Source organism: Sciurus vulgaris (genome assembly GCF_902686455.1).
Source record: "Sciurus vulgaris genome assembly, chromosome: 1".
NCBI classification, from domain to species: Eukaryota; Metazoa; Chordata; class Mammalia; order Rodentia; family Sciuridae; genus Sciurus; species Sciurus vulgaris.
In genome coordinates, this window is record NC_136461.1 from 76,729,008 (window position 1) to 76,753,675 (window position 24,668).

At 39.2% G+C, this 24,668-nt stretch overlaps 1 protein-coding gene across 1 annotated transcript; it reads left to right on the forward strand.

The window, feature by feature from the left end:
* Positions 1–2,950: 2,950 nt before the first annotated feature.
* Positions 2,951–24,285, forward strand: LOC306654037 (guanylate-binding protein 1-like). The gene is given in 11 exon segments (XM_079127249.1): positions 2,951–3,118; positions 7,041–7,242; positions 9,573–9,700; positions 11,382–11,491; positions 11,761–11,957; positions 12,864–12,898; positions 12,902–13,106; positions 20,589–20,809; positions 21,578–21,680; positions 21,908–22,101; positions 23,180–24,285. Coding segments are annotated over 10 exon segments (1,500 nt in total). The 5' UTR covers positions 2,951–3,118; positions 7,041–7,052; the 3' UTR covers positions 23,297–24,285.
* The last annotated feature ends 383 nt before the right edge of the window (positions 24,286–24,668 follow it).

Sequence of the window (24,668 nt, forward strand, 5' to 3'; positions counted from 1 at the left end):
AAAACCCAATCAACAAATGGGCTAAGGAACTGAACAGATACTTCACAGAAGAAGAAATACAATAATCAACAAGTATATGAAAAAAATGTTCAACACCCCTAGCAGTTAGAAAAATGCAAATCAAAACTACTCTAAGACTTCATCTCACTCCAATCAGAATGGCAATTATCAAGACTACAAGCAATAGTAATACAATCTCTTTAGGTTTAAAATTTTTTCAGATGTTCTGTTTCTCTGTGAGACTGCTGTAGTAGTTTGTGTTCTCTAGGAATTTATCCGCCCCGTGTAATTTAACTTGTTGGCATACTCTTGTGGCACTTATAACCTTTACTTCTGTAAGGTCAATTGTAACGTTCATGTGTCATACCCGATTTTACTAATTTGAATCTTTAGACGGTTGTTCGGGGTTATTTGTTTGTTTGGGGTTTTGTGTTCTGTTTGGTTGTTGTCATTGTTATTTGGTTTCTTCCAGACTAGCTGAGATCCAGACATGCCTAGTGGAGCTTCAGTAACCCTGCACTAGGGATGGGAAGAAGGCAGGTGCCAAGCTTGCTGTTCCTTTCAGTGTTGTGCAAGATCTCCTGGAAGAGATGCTTCATTGTTTATGTGTTCTTTTAGGACAATTTGTAGGGACTTCAAATGGTTCAAATAATTTTGACAGAAGTAAGGATGAAATACCTTTAAAATATAAGTTCAATGACTTTAAAGTAGCTTTGGGAATGATGAAGCTAGAGTGTTAGAGAAGGATGGAAAGAGTTTGAATAAGACTAGCTTACAGAATGTAAGAAAAAAACAACACATATGTATTGTGTACACATGTGATGAATAATTTTAAGTGTGTGTATAAATGAGTTAACAAGTCAATGCTGCACACAGGTACTATTTCTTCTACACTTGAAAGTTTATATATTCAATGGTAAATAAAAGTGGGGTTATTCATAACTAGGATCTTTCTACACTTTGTCATATGTGACATCCATTGAGATTCCATCATGTGCCTATACCTGTTCTAGATGCTGGGGATGCATCTGTGAATGCCTGAGTTTCTCGATATGCTGAGCTTGAAATTCAGGTAGTCAGAAAGAAAATGAAAAACTAAAGTTTAAATGTGGTGGAGATTGAAAGAGAAGTTATCACTCCCCATGGAAAGGTCCATTTGTGGCAGCCTCAAGTACCTGAAAAAAACAGACCTCACTAAGATCAAGGATGAAAAAGGTTTAGACGTATAAAAGTGCTGTTACACAGACTTCAAGGCCAAGAAAAAGGGTGTGTTTCAGCAATTGAAAGAACCAGATGAACTTTAATTTCTAAAACAAGTCAAAAATTACTTACCCAGAGATATTCAAAAACATCATGGCAAAGAGGGAAAAGAGAAGACAGTTTCTATCTCTATTTGTCAAATTTCAGACATGGCTTCTGGGCAGGGAACAATAGCAGAGTGTGGTCGGATCAGCAGAGAACCTTGCAAATAACTCCTTTCTGCTTCCTTCTTCCTTTCTTAAGAAGCAATGAGGAAGGAATGAAAGTTCACAGAGTTTAAAGTTAAACAGAGTTTACATTTACATCCACCATTGTGACTTGCTCAGGGAATTGGGTAGGATATTACCCTCTGTCAGTTTTGTATTGCTACAAAAATGAAAAGAAAAGAAAAATACCTGAGGCTAAGTATTTTATACAGAAAAGAGATCTATTAGCCCAGAATTATGGAAACTAGGGAGTGAGGAAAGTTATGGGGCAGTGATGTTGGCCAAATTATGTTGTTATATTGTGTGCATGTATAAATAGGTAATGAGGAATCCCACCATTATGTAACATTATAATGTATCTGTAAAAAATATGGTGGGAAAAGAATTTGGGAAGCTGAAAGTCCAAGATTGGGTAATCCATCCATTGGACTTCTGATGAGGGCATTTTGGGTACGTTACAACATCACAGATGGTAGCATGTCAAGAAGGCCTATGGTAGAGAGAGATGTCACATGAAGAGACAAAGAAAAAAAGCTTCAAGCTCAATTAATAACTACAACAAAAAAGGCACTCTTGGAGGACTTCCCATAAGAACCTCAACACACTGCCTCAAGAAAAGGATTACTCTCTCTTAAATTCCTAATCACCTCCCACTAGGCCCCACCTGTTAGAGGGTCTCTGACTTTTTAAATTGCTACACTGAGAACCGAGCTCCAGTACATAAACCTTTGGTGGGCACACTCAAACCATATCCAAACTATAGTGCACTCCTCAGAAACCTTGTACCCATTGCAAAATAGAGACAATATCATTTCCTTTGCATGATTGTAATCAGGTTGAATTTGACACATAATATATGGACCACCTAGAAAATAATCTCAGCAAACATAGAAACGGTGTAGTGTGGTGGTTCAAGAGCAAAGTTGGAGAACAAAACTGCTTGGATTCGCATGACTTACTGTGCCATTAGTTGAGACAACCGGTGAAGTCTATGCATGCCTCAGTTACTATAAAATCACAAGGAAAGATTTATTATGAGACTTAAGATGTACACTCCAAGTAAAGCAGTCAGCATTGGGTCTGGAACACCTGTGGAGTGCTGGGATGCTCCTGACCCGGCTGAGGACAAACACAGGTGCTGGGTGTAAAACATGCACCTTCTCTCCCATACTGAAGCTCCAAAAGGGTAACCAGCTCCACTGTGAGTGAGCCTCTTATTTTAGGAAATTAGACTTTAAAAATAAATGACACTTCCTCATTCGAGGATGCTTAAAGGCTCCCAGTCTTGGGAACCATTTTACTATATTCTAAATCTAATAGACATTTTTAAAAATAGCAAGTGGTTTCTAAAATCTCTTCCAACAAGATGTCTGAAGGGTCTAGTTAAGAAATCCTGTCACCCCTACCCACCAGCAGAGTGCTGGAAATTCCTTTTGTAGTTGTTGATTCATTTACTTGAACTAAGTACTTTCAGTTTCATATTACCCTAAATCCATGATAAAGTTGGCTGTACTCTTCAGTGTTTGGTGACTTGGGGAAATCCCAAGTGAGAAAGGCTCCTGACACTGGAGATCAAAATAAAAGCCCAGCCATCCAGCAAGAGGAACTGAAGTGAGAGAAACCAGTCCCCCCGCACTGAGCAGGAAGAGCAGGTAAAGCTTCCTTGCCTTCTCAGCCTCCATCTCTGAAGCTCTGAGGCAGCTCTGCTCAGACACAGGAGCCTAGGAGGCTGGGGCAGCGATGGGAAGGGATTTATAAGGGAAGGTCAGTTTTCTTAAAAGCAGTCTGGGGCTGGGACAAAAATCTGATGAGACCTTGAACTTCAACCTGACATAGGGCAGCACGTCCCTAAGTGCCACTACTGGGTCTGTGTGGCATTAGGCATCAGCAAACAGGGGCTAAACCCAGGGTGTGAGATGCACTGGGACTGTCTTTCTCACTGTGGACACTGCTGTGCTGACTAGGGACACAAATGAATGACCAAGGTCATTAGGGAAGCGTGCTCAGTCCTGCTGGTGCTGCAGCTGAGAAACTAAAAGGGCTGCCTCAACGAGGGGCCAGGTAAACAGCCACTCACACTGAAAAGAACAAAGAGGAAAAACTGGAGCTAGGAGCACAAAAGGCCCCCAAAAGCAGCATACAGTTTTTCTTTTTTCTTCTTTTATATTACGGAATAAGTTTCATTGGTGAGACTTAAAAGACCGGAGCACAACCAAGGGCACGAATGTCTTGATCATCTCACCTTTTCACAATGGGTCCTCCCAGGGTCAAACAGAGGGACACTGCCTATTTCCCACTGTTCTTGTTAGGGAGCCAGTGTGAGCACAGACTCATCAGAGCTGTGGTCCCAGGGGATCAGGGTTCCTTGGGAAAAGCTGGGTGCCTTGTCTTCGGAAGTGCTGAGTACATGACAAGTGTACACCCACTCCTCTCGGTAGCAGGAAGTCACCCAACTTGGAGAAGCTGAATGAGGGTACAACACCTCCCCCTTATTAGAAGGAACTCCAGGTCTCAGCTGGCTTATCGCCAGGTAAACCGAAGTGAGCTCCAGGATTACATTTGGGCACTTTGGCTCATTGCCTCAAGATAATGCTTTTCATGTTGTAGAAATGTCCTTACATTCATATGATTCTTAAAATTAAGCTATCCTTTCATTCCTGAGGTTGCCTTAGTTTTTTGTCTGCATATGAATTTATGGGTTTTTTTTCCCATAAATTCAGGTATTCTCGATTGGATTTAATTGAGATGCTATTGTGGAGAGATGATTGCATGTAGGTATGTGTATGCTTGCGTGCACATGAAGCATCACGCTGTCTAATCATACATCTGAACCTGACTTCAAGGTGGATTTCCTTCTTCAGATGTAGTGCAGACTCACTAATTTCCTGGTGCCCATCATTCCTTAGCCCTCCCCAGCAGGATCCGGCCCCTGCATTTGGCTGAAGGGCTTCCTCTGAAGACGTACTGAGGCAGCACCTTTGCTGGTCCAGCATCCCCAAACCCTCAGGCAAATTTTTCTACTTTCTGGAAAGTCTGCCTCTGAATTCCTGAACAGGCACCAGCCTCACTCTCCACCTTCATGTCTAACCATTCTCTCTCTGTCGGTTCCTTCTCTTTCACCTCCTCCTATTCCCATTTTTCTTTCCTCTCTCTACCAAGTGGAAAAAAACAAAAACAAAAACAAAAACAGAACAAACCTAAAATGTGGGGCTCGAAATACAGGTTTTTTTTTTTTTTATAAGAACTTCCTGTCCAGCTCTCTTGTTCTACTTCCTGTTCTCTTGATCCCTATTTCAGTAATTTGGGTTTTTTTTTTTTTGCAGAGGAGGGAGGGTTATCGGGAATTGAACTCAGGAGCACTCAACCACTGAGCCACATACTCAGCCCTTTTTTGTATTTTATTTAGAGACATGGTGTCACTTCGTTGTGTAGGGCCTTACTAAATTGCTGAGGCTGACTTTGAACTCACAATACGCCTGCATCAGCCTCCAGAGCCACTGGGATTATAGCATGCACCACTGGGCTGAGCCAGATGATGTATTTGAGGATATTTGAATATGTGTTAAGCAACTTTTCAAAATTGTTTGCAGATCATGATTAAATCTTGGCATGATTTTTCCAATTTCACATTTTTTGAGTGGGATGGGTTTTACTTGCAGCATATACTAATTGCATATGAATTTGTACACAATTGTGTAACAGTAATAACTGTACAAATTTCATATGATTTGTCTTTTTAGTAGTATTATAATGCACTTCTAGTGTTGGTGTTTATGGAGAAGTAAATAATATATTGTTGCAAATGCTTTACCATTTGGATGCAACAGATCTTTGTGAAACTTAGTATGACTGTCTCAAAAAAATATTTCAAAAAAAGGCATTAGGGATGGACTCAGTGCTTGCCTAGCATGTGTGAGACCCTGGGTTCAATCTGTAGGACTGTAAATTTTTTCCTATTTTTCATAGCAAAATTGACTCATCAAAATGTTATGGTTTGGATCTGGAATGGTCTGCAAAAGCTCATGTGTTAGGAAATGCAGCAATGTTCAGAGGTGAAAAAGATTGGGTCCTGAGGTCTCTGACCTTACCAGTGTGTTAATCCATTATGGATTAATATGAATGGACTATTGGAAAGTGGTGTAAACTGTAGGCAGGTGGGGCATGGCTGGAGGAAGGTCACTGGGAGTGTGACCTTGGGGATTATATCTGTCCCTGTGTCCTCTTTCTCTTTCTCTCTCCTTTGTGACTGTCATGAGGTGAGCAGCTTATTTTGACACACCCTTCCATGATGGTGTTCTGCCTTATCTCTCAGAGTCAGAGCAATGAACCAAAATAAATCCGTCCTTCTCTAGGTTGTGATTGTTCACTTACATCCTTACTAAGTTCAGGCTAATTTACCATGAATCTCATGAAACTTAAGTTTCAGAGTGCTGCTCTGCTAAAGTAAGTTATGTTGATTCTACTTCTAGAATGTGAATTCAGGATCCTCATTAGAGTGCAACAAGCATAAGTGGGAGAAAGAAACACATTTTAAAACATCTGGAACCATCCTAAGGGCATACATCAAACAATGAAAAAATTTACCCATGAAAGTCTTCATTTGTTTTAAGAATTAATGAATGAATAAGTCAATATTTAATTTCTTAAATCTAGTGGGGTTATTCTATTTTTCATTTGGTGACTAATGTAAACTTTTAAATAAGAATCCAAAGTAAGTTTCCCATGATAAATTAAATAGACGATTTGAGTTGTAAGAGCAATTGAATGTTGATAAGTCACTGTTACATCAACATTTTTCTTACATCAAAATTTTTAAATGAACCACTTTGATAATATTTTCATAACTTGCTAAAATTTTACACTGAAATGGTTAATTTGAATTGTCAACTTGACTGGATTAAGAGATTCCAAAGATTAAGAGGCTTCTGGGTTTGTTAATGAGAGTGTGCCTAGGAATGATTGACATGTGGGACAGCAAACTAAAGTGGAGACCCTCCCTAAGTGTGGGCAGCACTGTCCAATAGGACGGGGCTTGGATGAAATAAGTTGGAAGAACAAAGAAGCAGCAGCAGATGCAAGCTCCATTCTTCTTAAAGGGGTTCTTGATTACCACTGCTATCACATGTGGATATCAGACTCTTGCTTCATCACTCTTTCAAACTGGACTCTGCCAGTGATTCTCCAGGAGTTTCCAGAGCCTTCAGCCTTGGACTAGAGTAGCACCATTGATCCCTCCTGTTCTGAGGCTTCCACCTCTTGAACTGCCCAGCTACTGGTTGCTCCAGCTCTCTAGGCTGCAGGTGGACATTGTACATGATCCAACTTCTGGCTGTGTAAGCCAATATAATAAATATCCCTTTTAAAATCATACTTCCTAAAAAAAATAATAATAATAATAAAATAAAATAAAATCATACTTCCTGTTGATTCTGTTCCCCAACTAACACATACACAATTTTCCTCATCTACCTTGTTGATGCACACAACACTTTGGTTTATGCCAGGGAATTTTGTCTCTGCCTTCTGAAAGCAAAAGACTAGAAATTGTAAAATATTCCACCTCTTCCCTTGCAGACACTCCTAGACATGGCCTCAAAGACCCACATGCTAGTCCCCATATGCCTCATTGAGAATGTTAAAGGACAGCTGATGACCAACCAGGAAGCCCTACGGATCCTGTCAGCCATCACACAGCCTGTGGTGGTGGTGGCCATCGTGGGCCTCTACCGCACGGGCAAATCCTACCTGATGAACAAACTCGCTGGGAAGCAAAAGGGTGAGTGCCACCAGCAAAGCTCTGCTGAGCCCTCTGTCCTCCACACTGTGGGCAACCAGCCTGGGGCTGGAGGGGAGAAAGTTAGAGTCAGGGAGGGACAGTGAAGCTAAACTTCCACTCACAGTTGGACTTTTTATCTTCACTCATAAGAACTAACTCTCCCCACTCTGCCTTAGTTTCTCTTTTAAAAGTACAGGCTGTTCCTTTTCTAGAAGGAGGAGGCAGTAAAAAGAATAATTAATTTGTATGATAATAAATCATAATAAAGTATAAGACTTTTATTAAAATATTCACATAGTAAGAGCAATCTTCCACTGATTTTTAAAGTTAAAACAAGTTCTAGTTTGTATTAAATAATCTTTTTCATTGTTGAAAATTAGCATAACATAAAATTACCCTTTTAAACCTTTTTAGATTTACAGCTGTGGCACCAATTCACATCTTTGTGTAGCCTGTCTCATCTTTCCCAAGAGAAACTTTGGATCCATCGAATAATAACTCCCTATTCAGTCATGCCCCACCATCATCCTACACTCTGTCTCTATGAATTTGACTACTCTTGGCTCATCATTTAATTGGAATCATAACAAAATTTGTCCTTTTGTGCCTTACTACTTTCACTTAGCATGAGGTCTTCAAGGTTCATCCACGTGGTAACATATCAAATTTGATTCCTTTTAAGGTGCAATAATTGATATACATAGAAATTTGCTTATCCATTCATCTGTAGATGAACACTTGGGTTGCCTCCACCTTTTCACCTTTAGAAATAATGCAGGTATGAACATGGATGCAAAACTGCCTGCTCATGTCCATGCTTTCAGTTCTTCTGGGTATATACCCAGAAGAAGGATTGCTGACTTATTTGGCAATTCTGTTTAATTTCCTTGGGAATCGTGTACCGTTTTCCATAATGCTGCAAATTCCCATCAGAAACGCATGAATGCTCTAATTTTTCCATATCCTTTCCAACATTTATGATTTCCTGTTTTGTGTTTTTGTTGTTTCATAGTGGCCATTCTAATGGGTGTGAAGCAGTATCTCATGGTTTTAATTTACAGTTCCCTAAATGACTACTGATGTTGGGCATCTTTCATTCACTGTTGTCCATTTGTATATCCACTTTGGAGAAATAGCTGCCCACCTCCATAGTCATTTTTTAATCTGGTTGTTTGTGTTGCATTGTAGGGATTCTTTCTATATTTTGAATGTCAACCCTTTATCTGATACATATCTTACAAGTAGTTTCTCCAGTTCCATGAGTTACCCCTTTTCCTCTATTGATAGTATATTTTGATATACTATCAATAAATTTTGATGACATTCCACCCATGTTTTTCTTTTCCGGTCCATGCTTTTGGTATCATATCCAAGAAATCACTGCCAAATCCAATGACATAAAGCTTTTTCCCTAGGTTTCCTTTATGATTTTATAGCTTTAGCTCTAATGTTTAGGTCTTTTATAACTTTAGCTCTAATGTTTAGGTCTTCCATCTATTTTCAGTTAATTTTCATGAGTGATAAGGTAACAGTCCAATCACAATTCTTCCTCCTCCTTTTTCCTTGCATGTGGATCTTCAGTATTACCTAGGTCAGTTATTGAAGAAACTATTCCTTCTCTGTCCAGTGTTCTTGGAAATCTCATGAAAATCATTTGACCATATACATGAGACTTAATTACTGGACTCTCTATTCTATGGCTCTATATATTTGTCTTTAAGCCAGTACCACACTGTTTTGATGACATAATTCTGTAGCAAGTATCAGATTTCAGAATCTTTGGAACCACCAAATTTATACTTTCTTTCTTTAAATGTATTTTGGGGGATTCTCCCATCCAAGTACTAACCAGGCCCAACCCTGTTTAGCTTCAGAGATCAGATGAGATTGGCCGTGTTCAGGGTGGTATGGCCTTAGACGGGGGAGTAGGGGGCGCGGGTTCTGAGATTTCTGGAGATTTCACATTAAAATTAGAGTGTGTGTTAATACTTCTAAAAATTCATTGGAATGTTAATAGAAATTCATGGAATATTTCACTTTGGATAATAGAAAATATCTCAAGAATAGCAAATCTTTCTATAGATGTGGATTTCCACATATGGTTTTTATTGTATATGGGTAATTTCCTTATATTTCTAGTCTGTTGTTTTTTTGTTATTATTAGTATTGCATTATTTTCATGTATTGGATATCCTAATTTTTATTTTTCTAACTTTAGATCAATCAATATAGGCTGTGTATTTTTCTCTTACTCTTGGTTATGCTTATATCACAATTTTCAGAACCTACTATTAAAACTCTACCCATCTTATCTCCTCTATGCTTCTCAGGCTTCTCTCTGGGCTCCACAGTACAGTCTCACACCAAAGGAATCTGGATGTGGTGTGTGCCTCATCCCAAGATGGCAGACCACACCCTAGTTCTGCTTGACACTGAGGGCCTGGGAGACGTAGAGAAGGTAAGGAAGGAGGATTCTAATTTGGATTAAGCCCCTATCTCCCAATATCCTTTCTCCTATGTAGTTTTTCCTTAAAAAAGAATGTGCACTTCACTATAATATATCATTTCATTTTTCTTACATATAATGAGACTGAGTGTAGCAATCAGAAATGAGGAAAATAATCATAAAACACAATCCTAGCAGAAAAGCAAGATAGTAGACAATATCTTAACTATAAACAATAGGCTGTAAGTTCCTCAAGTAACACCACAAGTTACCCCACATGCATAAATATGGCAAAAATAAAGTTAATATCATGGGGCTTATCCTACATAGAACATTAGTTAAGAATTTGGGTTTTGAAGCCCTAAGACTTTGGGTTTAAATTCAATTCTGGTGCCACCTTTATGTCTTTAAGCCAAATATCTGACTTCTTTTAGCCTTATCTTTCTGATCTATCAAATGGATGTAACAGTTCTATATTTGCCTCATGGTATTGTTTTGAATATGAGATAATGTTCAGGTGCATAATAATTACTTGATTAAGTACCTAGAAGTATTATAAGTCTTATTTGTGTTAGTTAGCTCTTCATTCCTGTGACCAAAATACCTGACAAGAACAACCTAGAGTAGAACAGATTTATTTTGATTCATAGTTGATCAACTCCATTGCTCTGGCCTGAGAGATGAGGCAGAACACCATCATGGAAGGGTATGGTCAAAGTAAGCTGCTCACCTCATGACAGTCACAAAGGAGAGAAAGAGAGAGAGAGAGAAAACCCAGGGACAGATATGACCTTCCTCCGGCCATGCCCCACCTGCCTACAGTTTACACCACTTCCCAATAGTCCATTCATATTATTAATCCATAATGGATTAACACACTGGTAAGGTCAGAGACCTCAGGACCCAATCTTTTCACCTCTGAACATTGCTGCATTTCCTAACACATGAGCTTTTGCAGAACATTCCAGATCCAAACCATAACATTTTGATAAGTCAATTTTGCTATGAAAAATAGGAAAAAAATTACAGTCCTACAGATTGAACCCAGGGTCTAACACATGCTAGGCAAGCACTAAGTACATCCCCAATGCCTTTTTTAAAAAAAATTCTATTTTGAGACAGTCATGCTAAGTTTCACAAAGATCTGTTGCATCCAAATGGTAAAGCATTTGCAAAAATATATTATTTACTTCTCCATAAACACCAACACTAAGAATGTATTATAATACTACTAAAAAGACAAAGTTTTTACTCACACAATTATGTACAAATTTACATGCAATTACTATATGTTACTACTACATCCCATTCCACTCAAAAAAATGTGAAAACTGAAAAATCATATCAAGATTTAATCATGATCTGCAAACAAATTTTTAAAGTGGCTTAACACATATTCAAGTATGCTCAAATGCATCATCTGGCCATGCACAGTAGCACATGTCTGTGATCCCAGCTATCTGCCAATCATCATAGGAGGACATAGTAGAATCAGTGTAAACTAGAAACACTAATAAAAAAAAAAAAACTTATTCTAAGTCCAAGTCCTACAATCATTTCTGTTTTTACTTGGATTCCTTTTATAGGTCATGAGTGTAATAAAACTCCAAGTGAGCATACTTTTACCACTGCTGATCTGGAAAGTACCATGTAATACAGTATCTTCCTGGCAAAAATGTGTTCTGACTTTTAGGGTGACAACCAGAATGACTCCTGGATCTTTGCCCTGGCAGTCCTCCTGAGCAGCACTTTTGTGTACAACAGCATGGGAACCATCAACCAGCAGGCCCTGGACCAGCTGCAGTATCCTTTCTGTGGTCCAGAACAGCACCAAAGTCAGAGGGGAGACTTCTATTAATAAATCAGCTGCCTGAGCCAGAATCTTGGTGAACCTAGTACAAAAAGAAAAACAAAACAAATACAACAAGGACAGGGAAAAAGCTAATATACCTACTAAATAATTGCCAAGTAGGTTAAGAACAAAGGAGAAATGAAGGTTTTGGAATATGTGGAACTAATATGGGATGGGGGGCCCTGTTATTTTTGTCATTTTTCCTTAGTTAGCTCCTCAGCTATGTGACAGAGCTGACAAATCGAATCAGAGCCAAATCCTCCCCTGACGAGACCGAGGTTGAGGATTCAGCTGAATTTGTGAGCTTCTTCCCAGACTTCGTGTGGACTCTGAGAGATTTCTCCCTGGACTTGGAACTAGATGGACAGCCCATCTCAGCAGATGAGTACCTGGATAATGCCCTGAAGCTAAAGCAAGGTAACAGGGACTTAGAATTGATAAATGGGAATGTCAGAACCCAAGAAGTAACAATTTTTTTTTACATTTTATTTTATTTTATTTTATTTTAATTTAATTTAATTTTATTTTATTTTATTTATTTGTACCAGGGATTGAACCAAGGGGCTTTTACTACCAAGTCATGTTCCTAGTCATTTTGTTTGTTTGTTTGGTTGGTTGGTTGATTTATTTTCTGTTTTTTTGAGACAGGGTCTCACTAAGTTGCTTAGGGTGTTGCTAAATTGCTGAGACTGACTTCAGACTTGCAGTTCTCCTGCCTAACCCTCCTAAGTCACTGGGGTTATAAGCGTGTGCCACCAGAACGGATTATTTTTCTACTTATAATTTTCTTACATTTACAATATCATATTTCTTCCAAATATCTATTCCTAAGGATTCATGCTTAATATCTAAATTAATAGATTTGATTTTGTTATATTCTTCATTGTTTTTTTTTCTTTCACCTTTCCCTTTGCTATGATTACATAAATGTGAGGATTTGTGCTTCGATTTTGTGAGTCTATATTTAATATTTTGTGATATTAAACTATATTTTGTGAGTTTATATTTAATCTATAATATTTATATTATAGATTTGAAAAAATAGATTAAAGCATAAGCATTATCCTAGGCCAAATGTTGAAAACCTACTGCCAACACAATTGATGGCCAAAGGAGTTGCCAGATGTCATTGTAAATAAATTTTATTAAAAGAATGCTGTGTCCATTCATTTACATATTGTCTATGGATGCTGTATGACACAATAAATGAGTTGAGTTTTAGAAGTCTTGTCTACAAAGCTTAAAATATATACTCTTTTGGACTTAAAATTATTTTTTTCAAATTATTATAGTATCCAAATTCTTTTTTTTATCTTCTTCCAGGTACTGGTAAAAAAGACAAAAATTATAATCTGCCGTGACTCTGTATCTGCAAGTTATTCCCAAAAAAGAAATGCTTTATCTTTGATAGACCCACACGTAGAAAGAAGCTTGCCCAGCTAGAGACTCTGCATGATGATCAGCTCAACAGTGAATTTGTGCAACAAGTTGCAGAATTTTGCTCGTACATATTCGACTATTCCAAGGTTAAAACTCTTTCAGGAGGCATCAAAGTCAATGGACCTCGTGAGTACCCTTTCCAGAAATTCCACTAATTGTTAAGATCAGAGGAACAGGGGGGTTTCAAGATGGCGGCGTAGAGGGTGGCTGCATTTCATGTTGCTCCAGGACTCAGGATTCAAAGAGGAGATATTGAGACGCTTGGGACCAACTCAATGCAGCCGGGTGACTCTCACCCCCTGGGGAGGCATCCCGGATGGGACGGTGGTCCCGGAACGCAGGAATCTTTGTGAAGTAGAGCTGCCGGCGAGACGCCCCTCCCCCCGCTGGAGCAGTGAACTCGGACAACTGGGAGCGCCGTAAAGGAGGCCGCTCGGCACAGCGCTGGGACTCGGAGCAGCCACTGGGGCTCCGGCGGCTGCCCAGGGGAGGAGTGGCAAGGAGAGCTGTGTGGACTCAGAACACCGGGGCCTGCCCTGAGGAGGAGGAGGAGGAACGTGGCCACTTGGATTCGGAGTGACTGCACCAGAGCTGCAGGCAGGTGCCAGAGGAGAAGCCACATGGCGAGCCGTTAGGACTCAGAACGACTGCTTCTGAACCCCGGGGCCTGCCCTGAGGACGAGGAGGAGGAAGAGGAGCACGGCCTCTTGGATTCGGGTGAATACACCAGAGCTACAGGCGGTTGCCAGAGAAGGGGCGGCATGGCGAGCTGTTTGGACTCAGACCACTTCTGAATCCCGGGGCCTGCCCGGAGGAGTAGGAGGAGGAGGAGGAGGAGGGCGGCGGGTCGTTTGGACTCGCAGTGACTGCATTAGCGCTCCAGGCGGCTGCTCAGAGGAGAAGGCGAGTGGTGAGTTGTTTGGACTTAAAGTGACAGCTCCTGAACACAGGGGGGCTGCCTGGAGGAGAAGCGTGGTGGGTCGCTTGGTCTTGAGTGGCCGCACCAGAGCTCCGAGCGGTTGCCCAGAGGACCCGTGCTGCGGGTCACGTGGAATCAGAGCCACTCAGAGCGACCGCTCCTGAACACCCGGGGGGTTATCTGGAGAAGGAGGAGGAACGGGGAGGGTCACTTCGACTCCGAGTGATTGATTGCCCAGGGCTACAGGTGGTTGGTGGGAGGTGGAGGCACGCAGTGAGTTTCTTGGACTCCTAGTGATCACACCGGAATACAGGGCGGCTGTCTGGAGGAAGAGGCCTGTGGCGGGTCTCTGGGACTCAGAGCGATTGCTCGGGGCTCCAGGTGGCTGCTCAGAGGAGGGGCCGCACAGCCAGGCGATTAGGTGCAGAGCAGGGTCCCAGGATCTAGGAGGCTTCTGGGTGGAAGAGCCGCACAGAGACAGGCTTAGGGCGGAGCGAAGGTTCCAGGCCTGCGGGCAGATTCTCTGAGGAGGGGCAGCCTTAGGAGATTCATCTGCAAAGGGTGAGGCTCCCAGGCCCAGGAGGTAGGGCCGGGCCCCTGGGAACTTTGCAGAGGAAGGCAGCCCAGCCGAGGCGGTAGCTGTAAATTGAGGGGAACCTCTAGGAGGGAACTGACCAGCGACACCTCCCCACTGGGTGAGTCTTCCCTGCCGGGTGAGGTTTCCACACAAGGACGGTAAAACCAGAGACTCAGGCCCAAACAGGCCTTGCCTCAGCCCACAGCCTAGGTCCCCTTTGGATGACCATTGGTCAACAAGTGGAGGCACCTCTGCCCACTAGCAGGGATTATACCCCACCTGAAGGCCACCACTCCTAGAGAGGCAGCTTCCTTGTGGAGCACCGCATTATCAACTTCCTCCAAGACTTCAGCCTACTGAAGGCTAAGGGGGGATATATATAGAAATCTTCAGGGACATTTTTGTACGTCAATAGAGGAAATCTGCAATATCTCAGCGATCCACTGATACCTCAACAATATGAGAAAACAAGGAAAGAAAATGCTGCAAACAAATCTAGATGTTACATCAATAAAACCCAATGACAGCATGGCAGAAGAAATGACAGAAAAGGAGTTCAGAATGTACATAATTAAAATGATCAGAGAAGCAAACGATGAGATGAAAGAGCAAATGCATGCACTGAATGATGAGATGAAAGAGCAAATGCAAGCATTGAATGATCGCACCAATCGACAGTTAAAAGAGCAAATACAGGAAGCAAAAGATCATTTCAATAAAGTGTTAGAGATATTGAAAAAAAACCAAACAGAAATCCTTGACATGAAGGAAACAATAAACAAAATTAAGAACTCCATAGAAAGCATATCCAATAGGATAGAACACCTGGAAGACAGAACCTCAGACATTGAAGACAAAATATTTAACCTTGAAAACAAAGTTGAACAAACAGAGAAGATGGTAAGAAATCATGAACAGAATCTACAAGAACTATGGGATATCATGAAAAGGCCAAATTTAAGAATTATTGGGATTGAGGAAGGCCTAGAGAAACAAACCAAAGGAATGAACAATTCATTCAATGAAATAATATCACAAAATTTCCCAAATCTGAAGAATGGAATGGAAAATCAAGTTCAAGAGGCTTATAGGACTCCAAATACACAAAATTACAACAGACCCACACCAAGGCACATTATAATGAAAATACCTAACATACAAAATAAAGACAGAATTTTAAAGGCTGTGAGAGAAAAAAACCAAATTATATTCAGGGGGAAACCAATACGCATATCAGCAGATTTTTCAATCCAGACCCTAAAAGCTAGAAGGGCCTGGAAGAACATTTTTCAAGCCCTGAAAGAAAATGGATGCCAACCAAGAATCTTATACCCAGCAAAACTTACCTTCAAATTTGACGATGAAATAAAATCCTTCCATGATAAACAAAAGCTAAAAGAATTTACAAAAAGAAAGCCAGCATTACAGAACGTTCTCAACAAAATATTCCATGAGGAAGAGATGAAAAACAAAGAAGCAAATCAGCAAAGGGAGGAATTATCCTAAAGGAATTGTCAAACAAAGGAGGAAACAAGTTGTGTCAAACAAATAAATAAACAAAATTTTAAAAATGAACCAAATGACCGGGAAACCAAATCATTTCTCTATAATAACCCTGAATGTTAATGGCCTGAATTCATCAATCAAAAGACATAGACTGGCAGACTGGATTAAAAAGAAAGATGCAACAATATGTTGCCTGCAAGAGACTCACCTCATAGAAAAAGATACCCATAGACTAAAGGTGAAAGGATGGGGAAAACCATACCATGCACATGGACTCAGCAAAAAAGATGGAGTATCCATCCTCATTTCAGATAATGTGGACTTCAAGCCAAAGTTAGTCAGAAGGGATAAAGAAGGTCATTTCATACTGCTTAAGGGAAGCATAAATCAGCAAGATATAACAATCATAAACATCTATGCCCCAAACAGTGGCTCATCTATGTATGTCAAAAAAATCCTTCTCCATTTCAGAAACCAAATAGACCATAACACAATAATACTAGGTGATTTTAACACGCCTCTCTCACCACTGGAGAGATCTTCCAGACAAAAATTGAACAAAGAAACCGTAGATCTCAATAACACAATCAATAATTTAGACTTAACGGACATTTATAGAATATACCATCCAACCAAGAGTGAATACACTTTCTTCTCAGCAGCACATGGATCCTTCTGTAAAATAGGCCATATATTATGCCACACAGCTAATGTCAGCAAATACAAGAAGATAGAGACACTAGCATGTATTCTATCAGATCATAATGGATTGAAGTTAGAAATAAATGAAAGAGTAAAACACAGAAACTATTCCAACATCTGGAGATTAAACAATATGCTATTATATGATGAATGGATAACAGAAGATAGTAGGAAGGAAATTAAAAAATTCTTAGAGGTAAATGAGAACAAAGAAACATCATATCAAAATCTCTGGGACACTATGAAAGCAGTACTTAGAGGGAAATTTATTTCATGGAGCACATTTAATAAAAGAAGTAAAACTCAACAAATAAACAACCTAACACTACAGCTCCAAGCCCTAGAAAAAGAAGAACAGAACAGCACCAAAAGTAGTAGAAGACAGGAAATAGTTAAACTCAGAGCTGAAATCAATGAAATTGAAACAAAAGAAACAATACAAAAAATTGACAAAATAAATAGTTGGTTCTTCGAAAAAATAAACAAAACTGATAAACCTTTAGCCACACTAACAATGAGAAGACGAGAGAAAACCCAAATCACTAAAATTCGGAATGAACAAGGAAATATCACAACAGACAGGATTGAAATACAAAACATAATTAGAAGCTATTTTGAAAATCTATACTCCAACAAAATAGAAAATTTTGAAGGCATCAACAGGTTTCTAGAGACATATGAATTGCCTAAACTTAACGAGGAGGACATAAACAATTTAAACAGACCAATTTCAAGTACTGAAATAGAAGAAGTCATCAAAAGCCTACCAACAAAGAAAAGTCCGGGACCAGATGGGTTCTCAGCCGAGTTCTACAAAACCTTTAAGGAAGAGCTCATTCCAATACTTCTCAAAGTATTCCATAAAATAGAAGAGGAGGGAACCCTCCCAAACTCATTCTATGAAGCCAATATCACCCTGATACCTAAACCAGACAGAGACTCATCAAGGAAAGAAAATTTCAGACCAATATCCTTAATGAACATCGACGCAAAAATTCTCAACAAAATTTTAGCAAATCGCATACAAAAACATATTAAAAAGATAGTGCACCATGATCAAGTGGGTTTCATCCCAGGGATGCAAGGTTGGTTCAACATCAGGAAATCAATAAACGTAATTCACCACATTAATAGACTTAAAGTCAAGAATCACATGATTATTTCAATAGATGCAGAAAAAGCATTTGATAAAATACAGCACCCCTTCATGCTCAAAACACTAGAAAAAATAGGGATAGTGGGAACATTCCTTAACATTGTAAAGGCCATTTATGCTAAGCCCATGGCTAATATCATTCTAAATGGTGAAAAACTGAAAGCATTCCCCCTAAAAACTGGAACAAGGCAGGGATGCCCTCTTTCACCACTTCTATTCAACATCGTTCTTGAGACTCTGGCCAGAGCAATTAGACAAACCAAAGAAATTAAAGGGATACGAATTGGAAAAGAAGAACTCAAACTATCCCTGTTCGCTGATGACATGATTATATATTTAGAGGAACCTGGAAATTCCACCAGAAAACTCTTAGAACTCATAAGTGATTTCAGTAAAGTAGCAGGTTACAAGATCAATGCCCATAAATCCAACGCATTTTTATACATAAGTGATGAATCTTCAGAAAGAGAAATTAGGAAAACTACCCCATTCACAATAGCCTCGAAAAAAATAAAATACTTGGGAATCAATCTCACAAAAGAGGTGAAAGACCTCTACAATGAGAACTATACAACACTAAAGAAAGAAATTAAAGAACACCTTAGAAGATGGAAAGATCTTCCATGTTCTTGGATAGGAAGAATTAATATTGTCAAAATGGCCATACTACCTAAAGTGCTATACAAATTCAATGCAATTCCAATTAAAATCCCAATTGTGTACCTTACAGAAATAGAGCAAGCAATTATGAAATTCATCTGGAAGAATAAGAAACCCAGAATAGCTAAAGCAATCCTTAGCAGGAAGAGTGAAACAGGGGGTATTGCAATACCAGATCTTCAACTCTACTACAAAGCAATAGTAACAAAAACGGCATGGTATTGGTACCAAAATAGAAAGGTAGATCAATGGTGCAGAATAGAGGACACGGACACAAACCCAAATAAATACAATTTTCTCATACTAGACAAAGGGGCCAAAAATATGCAATGGAGAAAAGATAGCCTCTTCAACAAATGGTGCTGGGAGAATTGGAAATCCATATGCAACAGAATGAAACTAAACCCATATCTCTCACCATGCACGAAACTAAACTCAAAATGGATTAAGGACCTCGGAATCAGACCAGAGACCCTGCAGATTATAGAAGAAAAAGTAGGTCCAAATCTTCACCTTGTTGGTCTAGGACCAGACTTCCTTAACAGGACTCCCATAGCACAAGAAATAAAAGCTAGAATCAACCACTGGGATAGATTCAAACTAAAAAGCTTTCTCTCAGCAAAGGAAACTATCAGCAATGCGAAGAAAGAGCCTACAAAGTGGGAGAATATCTTTGCCAATCATACTTCAGATAGAGCACTAATCTCCAGAATCTATAAAGAACTCAAAAAACTCTACTCCAAGAATTCAAATAGTCCAGTCAACAAATGGGCTAAGGAAATGAATAGACACTTCACAGAAGAAGATCTACAAGCAATCAACAAACATATGGAAAATTGTTCAACATCTCTAGTAATAAGAGAAATGCAAATCAAAACCACCCTAAGATTCCATCTCACCCCAATTAGAATGGCGATTATCAAGAATACGAGCAACAACAGGTGTTGGCGAGGATGTGGGGAGAAAGGTACACTCATACACTGCTGGTGGGGCTGCAAATTAGTGCAGCCACTATGGAAAGCAGTGTGGAGATTCCTTAGAAAACTTGGAATGGAACCACCATTTGACCCAGCTATCCCACTCCTTGGCCTATACCCAAAGGACTTAAAATCTGCATACTACAGAGATACAGCCACATCAATGTTCATAGCTGCTCAATTCAGAATAGCCAGACTGTGGAACCAACCTAGATGCCCTTCAATTGATGAGTGGATAAAGAATCTGTGGTATATATATACAATGGAATATTACTCAGCCACGAAGAATGATAAAATTATGACATTTGCAGGCAAATGGATGAAATTGGAGAATATCATGCTAAGTGAGATAGGCCGATCTCAAAAAGCCAAAGGACGAATGATATCGCTGATAAGTGGAGGATGACACATAATGGGGGGGAGGGAAGGGTTAGAGTTAGGGTTAGGGAGGGGGGCAAGTATGGAGGAAGGAACTACTGTATAGAGGGTAAAGAGGGGTGGGAGGGGTGGGGGGAAGGGAAAAAATAACAGAATGAATCAAACAACATTGCTCTATGTAAATTTATGATTACACAAATGGTATGCCTTTACGCCATGTACAAACAGAGAAACAACATGTATCCCATTTGTTTACAATAAAAAAAAAATAAAAATAAAGGGTAAAAATGGAGAATTTATGAAAAATAAAAAAGAGAACAGATGAAAAAAAAAATAATAATCAGAGCTCCTGATCAGATTACATGCCTACTGTTATCAGACTCGTTTGATGTTCATGCCAGAAAAGCAAAGAAAATTTTAGGCTTAGTTGTCTGCAGCCTGGTTACATCAAGCCACATTTTTTCCATGTACAATCATTAATCCAGTCTAAAAATGAAGAAGTTTACCTCTCACCATGTGGCATAGAGTTAACAATCTCTGTTCTGAACCTCACCTTAAAGGAGAAGGGGCTTTAATAAAAAGTAGGGACCAAGAGAAATGACTTGGTGGTCCTGCTGAGGAAACTGTACGTTTATCTAAAGGTCCAAGACTTTTTTTTTTAAGAAACAATCTCAGAAATTCTGATTTTAAACTAACACCTCTTTCCTGTTCTGTTTTTTATTTCCCATTTTTACATCAAAGGCCCAGCTAGAAGCAAAGCGGGATGACTTTCATAAACGGAATCTGAAAGCATCTTCAGATCGTTGCTCAGCTTTACTTCAGGACATTTTCAGCCCTCTAGAAGAAGGTGTGAAGCAGGGAGTTTATTCTAAACCAGGGGGCTATCGTCTCTTTATTCACAAGATACAAGAGCTGAAGAAAAAGTACTATGAGAAACCCAGGAAGGGGATGCAGGTGACCAAGACCTATCTGTGTATATGGCAAACTGCTAATGTGCCTCCTTCAAATGGCACTGTGATCAAGACTAACTGCACAGAGAGGTGCCTTACTGTCTGCATGACATTCACACTTTTCCTAACATGTACAAGAGCCCATTATAACTAGACATGTCCTAAGTACTCATCAAAGAAGAGTTCACCCAATTAACAATTGAGGTATAAATTAAATTATCAGGTTAACTACGAAGTTGTTACTATCATCCACATTACTGCTGCATAGTTTGTGTTGCAAAGGACAGAAATGCAATGCTGTTACCCTGAACACAAACAATAATTCATCGTTTGTGCTTCAAACTGGCTTTAAAGGACACCTGGATCCAAGATTTCAAATAATGTCACCATCTGGTCTCTCTGTCCATTACTCTCCCCCACCCCCACACTGCCCTCCCTCTCTTCCTTCATCCCCATCTCTCTGATCAGCTCTCTCCATGAGGTCTCATTCTCCAGTAGGTTCACCCCATATAGGACCACAGCACTGCTAACTCCAAACTAACTCCTCAGTCTAAAAGGACTGAGTCTCTTCTTTAGTAAGGGACCCCTTAAAAGCCATGGATTAGTGGGTGCTTGACCAAACACCTGGAGCAAATGCCTATTCCTGGACAGGGAATCTTGGTCACCAGGCATGCTAGGGCCAAGAGGCACAATTCCTAGAGGCAAAAGTGCTGGGGAATCAGACAGGAACAAATACATTTCCAACTGCTAATTCTGTTCTCTGGACTCCAAGGCTGAAGAGATTCTGCAGACATACTTGAAGTCCAAGGAGGATGTGACTGATGCAATTCTACAGACAGACCAGACTCTCACCGAAAAAGAAAAGGAGATCGAAGGTGAGCAGCAAGTCAAGAGACTAGAAGGCTGAAAAGCTTTTGACAGCCTTTCAAACCTAAGAGACCAGGGACCTCCAAACAAGAGCAAGAAGAGCAAAGATGTGCCTTCTTTTCCAAGTCACACTGGGTAGAGCTATGCAGTGGCAACAGTAGCAAGTAAGTGGAGAGGAAGGATGCCAGGCAGCAGTAACCCCTTTCACCTTTCTCTTCTCCCTTTTCCTCTCCAGTGGAGCGTGTGAAAGCTGAATCTGCAGAGGCTGCAGCAAAAATGTTGGAAGAAATGCAAAAGAAGAATGAGCAGCTGATGGAACAGAAAGAGAGGAGTTATCAGGAACACCTGAAACAGTTGACTGAGAAGATGGAGCAGGACAGGGCCGAGATGCAGCGAGAACAGGAGAGGATCATTGCTATTAAACTTCAGGTATTGAGTTGCACCACCTCGAGGTTTCTGTTTTTCTCTCCATTCTCCCTGATCACAACTTATTGTGGCAATTAGAGCATGAAGCCTAAAAAATGACCTTGCCTGCTTACTCCTAATTTTCAATTTCTGTGTACCTGCCTGATGTGTTCATCGCCCATCTCTGGTTTTTAAGTTTTTTATTTGCGGTTGTATTATTTCTAGTCTTATCAGTATATCCTTCAATTAATGGTAGCTGTTATCTGCTAAACATCATAAAAATATTTTATCTCTTGCTTAATACTATCTAAACCAAGAACAGTATCCCTATTTCTTAGGAGAAAAATAGTTTCAGAAACCATTAAATAACTGTTATAAGCTATTATAAAAATAGAAAATATCTGAGCTGTCTTCACGGATAGAGAAACCCACAATGGATTTTTGTTTTGATTTGTTTTCCTGTCATAACTGGTATCACTTGAGCTCTAAGAGAACGTCTATGAACAGCAGGACTCCTTATCCCTTACACCACTGTGACAGACTGATGGTCCTACCTGGTTTCTATGCCCCGCTCCCAGTTTGTATTGGGTTGGAAGTTATGGCAGCAGTTCAGTAAGGTCTTACCTATCTTATGCCACCGTGTTACCAAGTTGTGGAGGCTTAGATCAAATCTCCTAATCTAAGTTTCAGATACTTTATCAGATTTTGAGTACACATTATTTCTGTGTTATGTATATGCACATAACAATAAGTGGGTAGGTAGATGTATAGAGTTGAAGCCAAGCATGATTAAGATTTTCCACAAAGGTTTTATACAATTTATGGCAAAAGATCAAGACTGGGAATTTAGGCTCATTGCCATATCAGGAGGTATTGCTGAAACTATTTCTTAGCTAAAGAACACCCAGGAGAAGCAATCACAGAGCTTACATGACAAGGAAAAAGTACAACAAAAATTAAGGGTAAAGAAAATTTCACTAAGAAATTCAATACTTAAAAAAAAAATAAATAAAAAGACAAATCAATGAATGTGCAAACTAAATAGAATACAGGGATTTACTTAATGCTATAGTTTATTCAATTTCCATTTGTCTTTTTTTAGGAACAAGCACGGCTACTAAAGGAGGGATATCAAGAAGAGAGCAAACGACTTCATAATGAGATACAGAATCTTCACAGGATGATGGAAAAACCAAAATGTACATGTGTCAAAAGCTAAAGACCTAAAGATTAGATGCTTCCTGTTGCTGTTATGCAAAGGATAGCAAAAGCAATTTTAGATTCTGGAAAAGTGTTGCTTCTTTTGATAATTGTGTCTTATACTATTAAAAATTCTCAAAGACAAACACTATAATTAAAATCATTGTTCCTTTTCCTTAAAAGATTATAAACTGTGTAATAAGGATGCATTGTATATCTGCCTTAATACAGGAAATATCACGGACATTACTCAAGAAAAGTTTGTTCAAGTTGCCCACCATTAGTTAAATGGACACTTGAGAAGAGTCTTAAGTCTTGGCACACAGCTGGTAACCAAGTTACCCAAATATATAATGGGTCCAGTGTCAGAGGCAATCATTCTAGTTTACTCCTGAAGACAATGTACATTACATGAAGGATAACCAAATTATGATCAATCATGGGATTTCTAGACACTTGGCAACAGATGATCCTCACTGGTGAATTCTAAGGTAAAAAAAGCCACCTTATATAGAAATTCAGAATCTCTAAAGGAAGTGGAAGAAACTGTTATCATGAGAAGGCATGAATTATAAACAAATGTTCTAAACAAGAAAACTTTCCCTTTTGGATCCAATTCATCCAGATTATAACACTTTAGAATTTTAGACAGTTTACAATGGATTACCCAGTAACATTATAACAATGATGTTCTGTGTACTTAGAGCAATGTAGAATTTGCAAATGCAGGCTTTAAATAATGAAGAATAATGTGTTAGAAAATAAACTAACTTAATGATTGTTTATAGTCATAAAGCTTAAGCGAGTTTTTCTTAACTCTGAAGTCATCTTTGAAAATCCATCAATTTTCCACAAAGAGAAAATGGAATGCTCTTGATGTTTTTAATAAAATATTGCTCTTATTACTTGGTATATGCATACTTTTCCCCAATCATCAAAAGTAGTTGAATTTTCTTAAAAGGATCAAGAATTATTTTTGAACTGGAAATAAAATGTGTTTCATGAGTCTTTTTATTTCTTTTTCTCAGTTTTCCACCAAAAGTAAGATCATAGACTTCATAACAATGGCTGGGTAACTTTTCTGGAAAAAAAAGAAAAACCAAATAGTAACTATTTATGGCTTTGTAAGTCATACAGTCTGTTTCAGCTTCTCAACCCTGCCTATACTGCAAATTCAGCAATAGATAATACATAAACAAATGAGCAGCTGTTTTTCAATAAAACGTTCTTTTAAAAACAGGTGGCACCCACAATAGTTCACAGACCTCTATTTTACAGAAACATTGGTCAAAGTTCTACTTGCCTACCTTATATTATTTAGATTTCTAAGAATCACATGGATTAAGTTGTATATGTTAGTATCTAGAAAAAATTATGTGATGTTTCAAAAT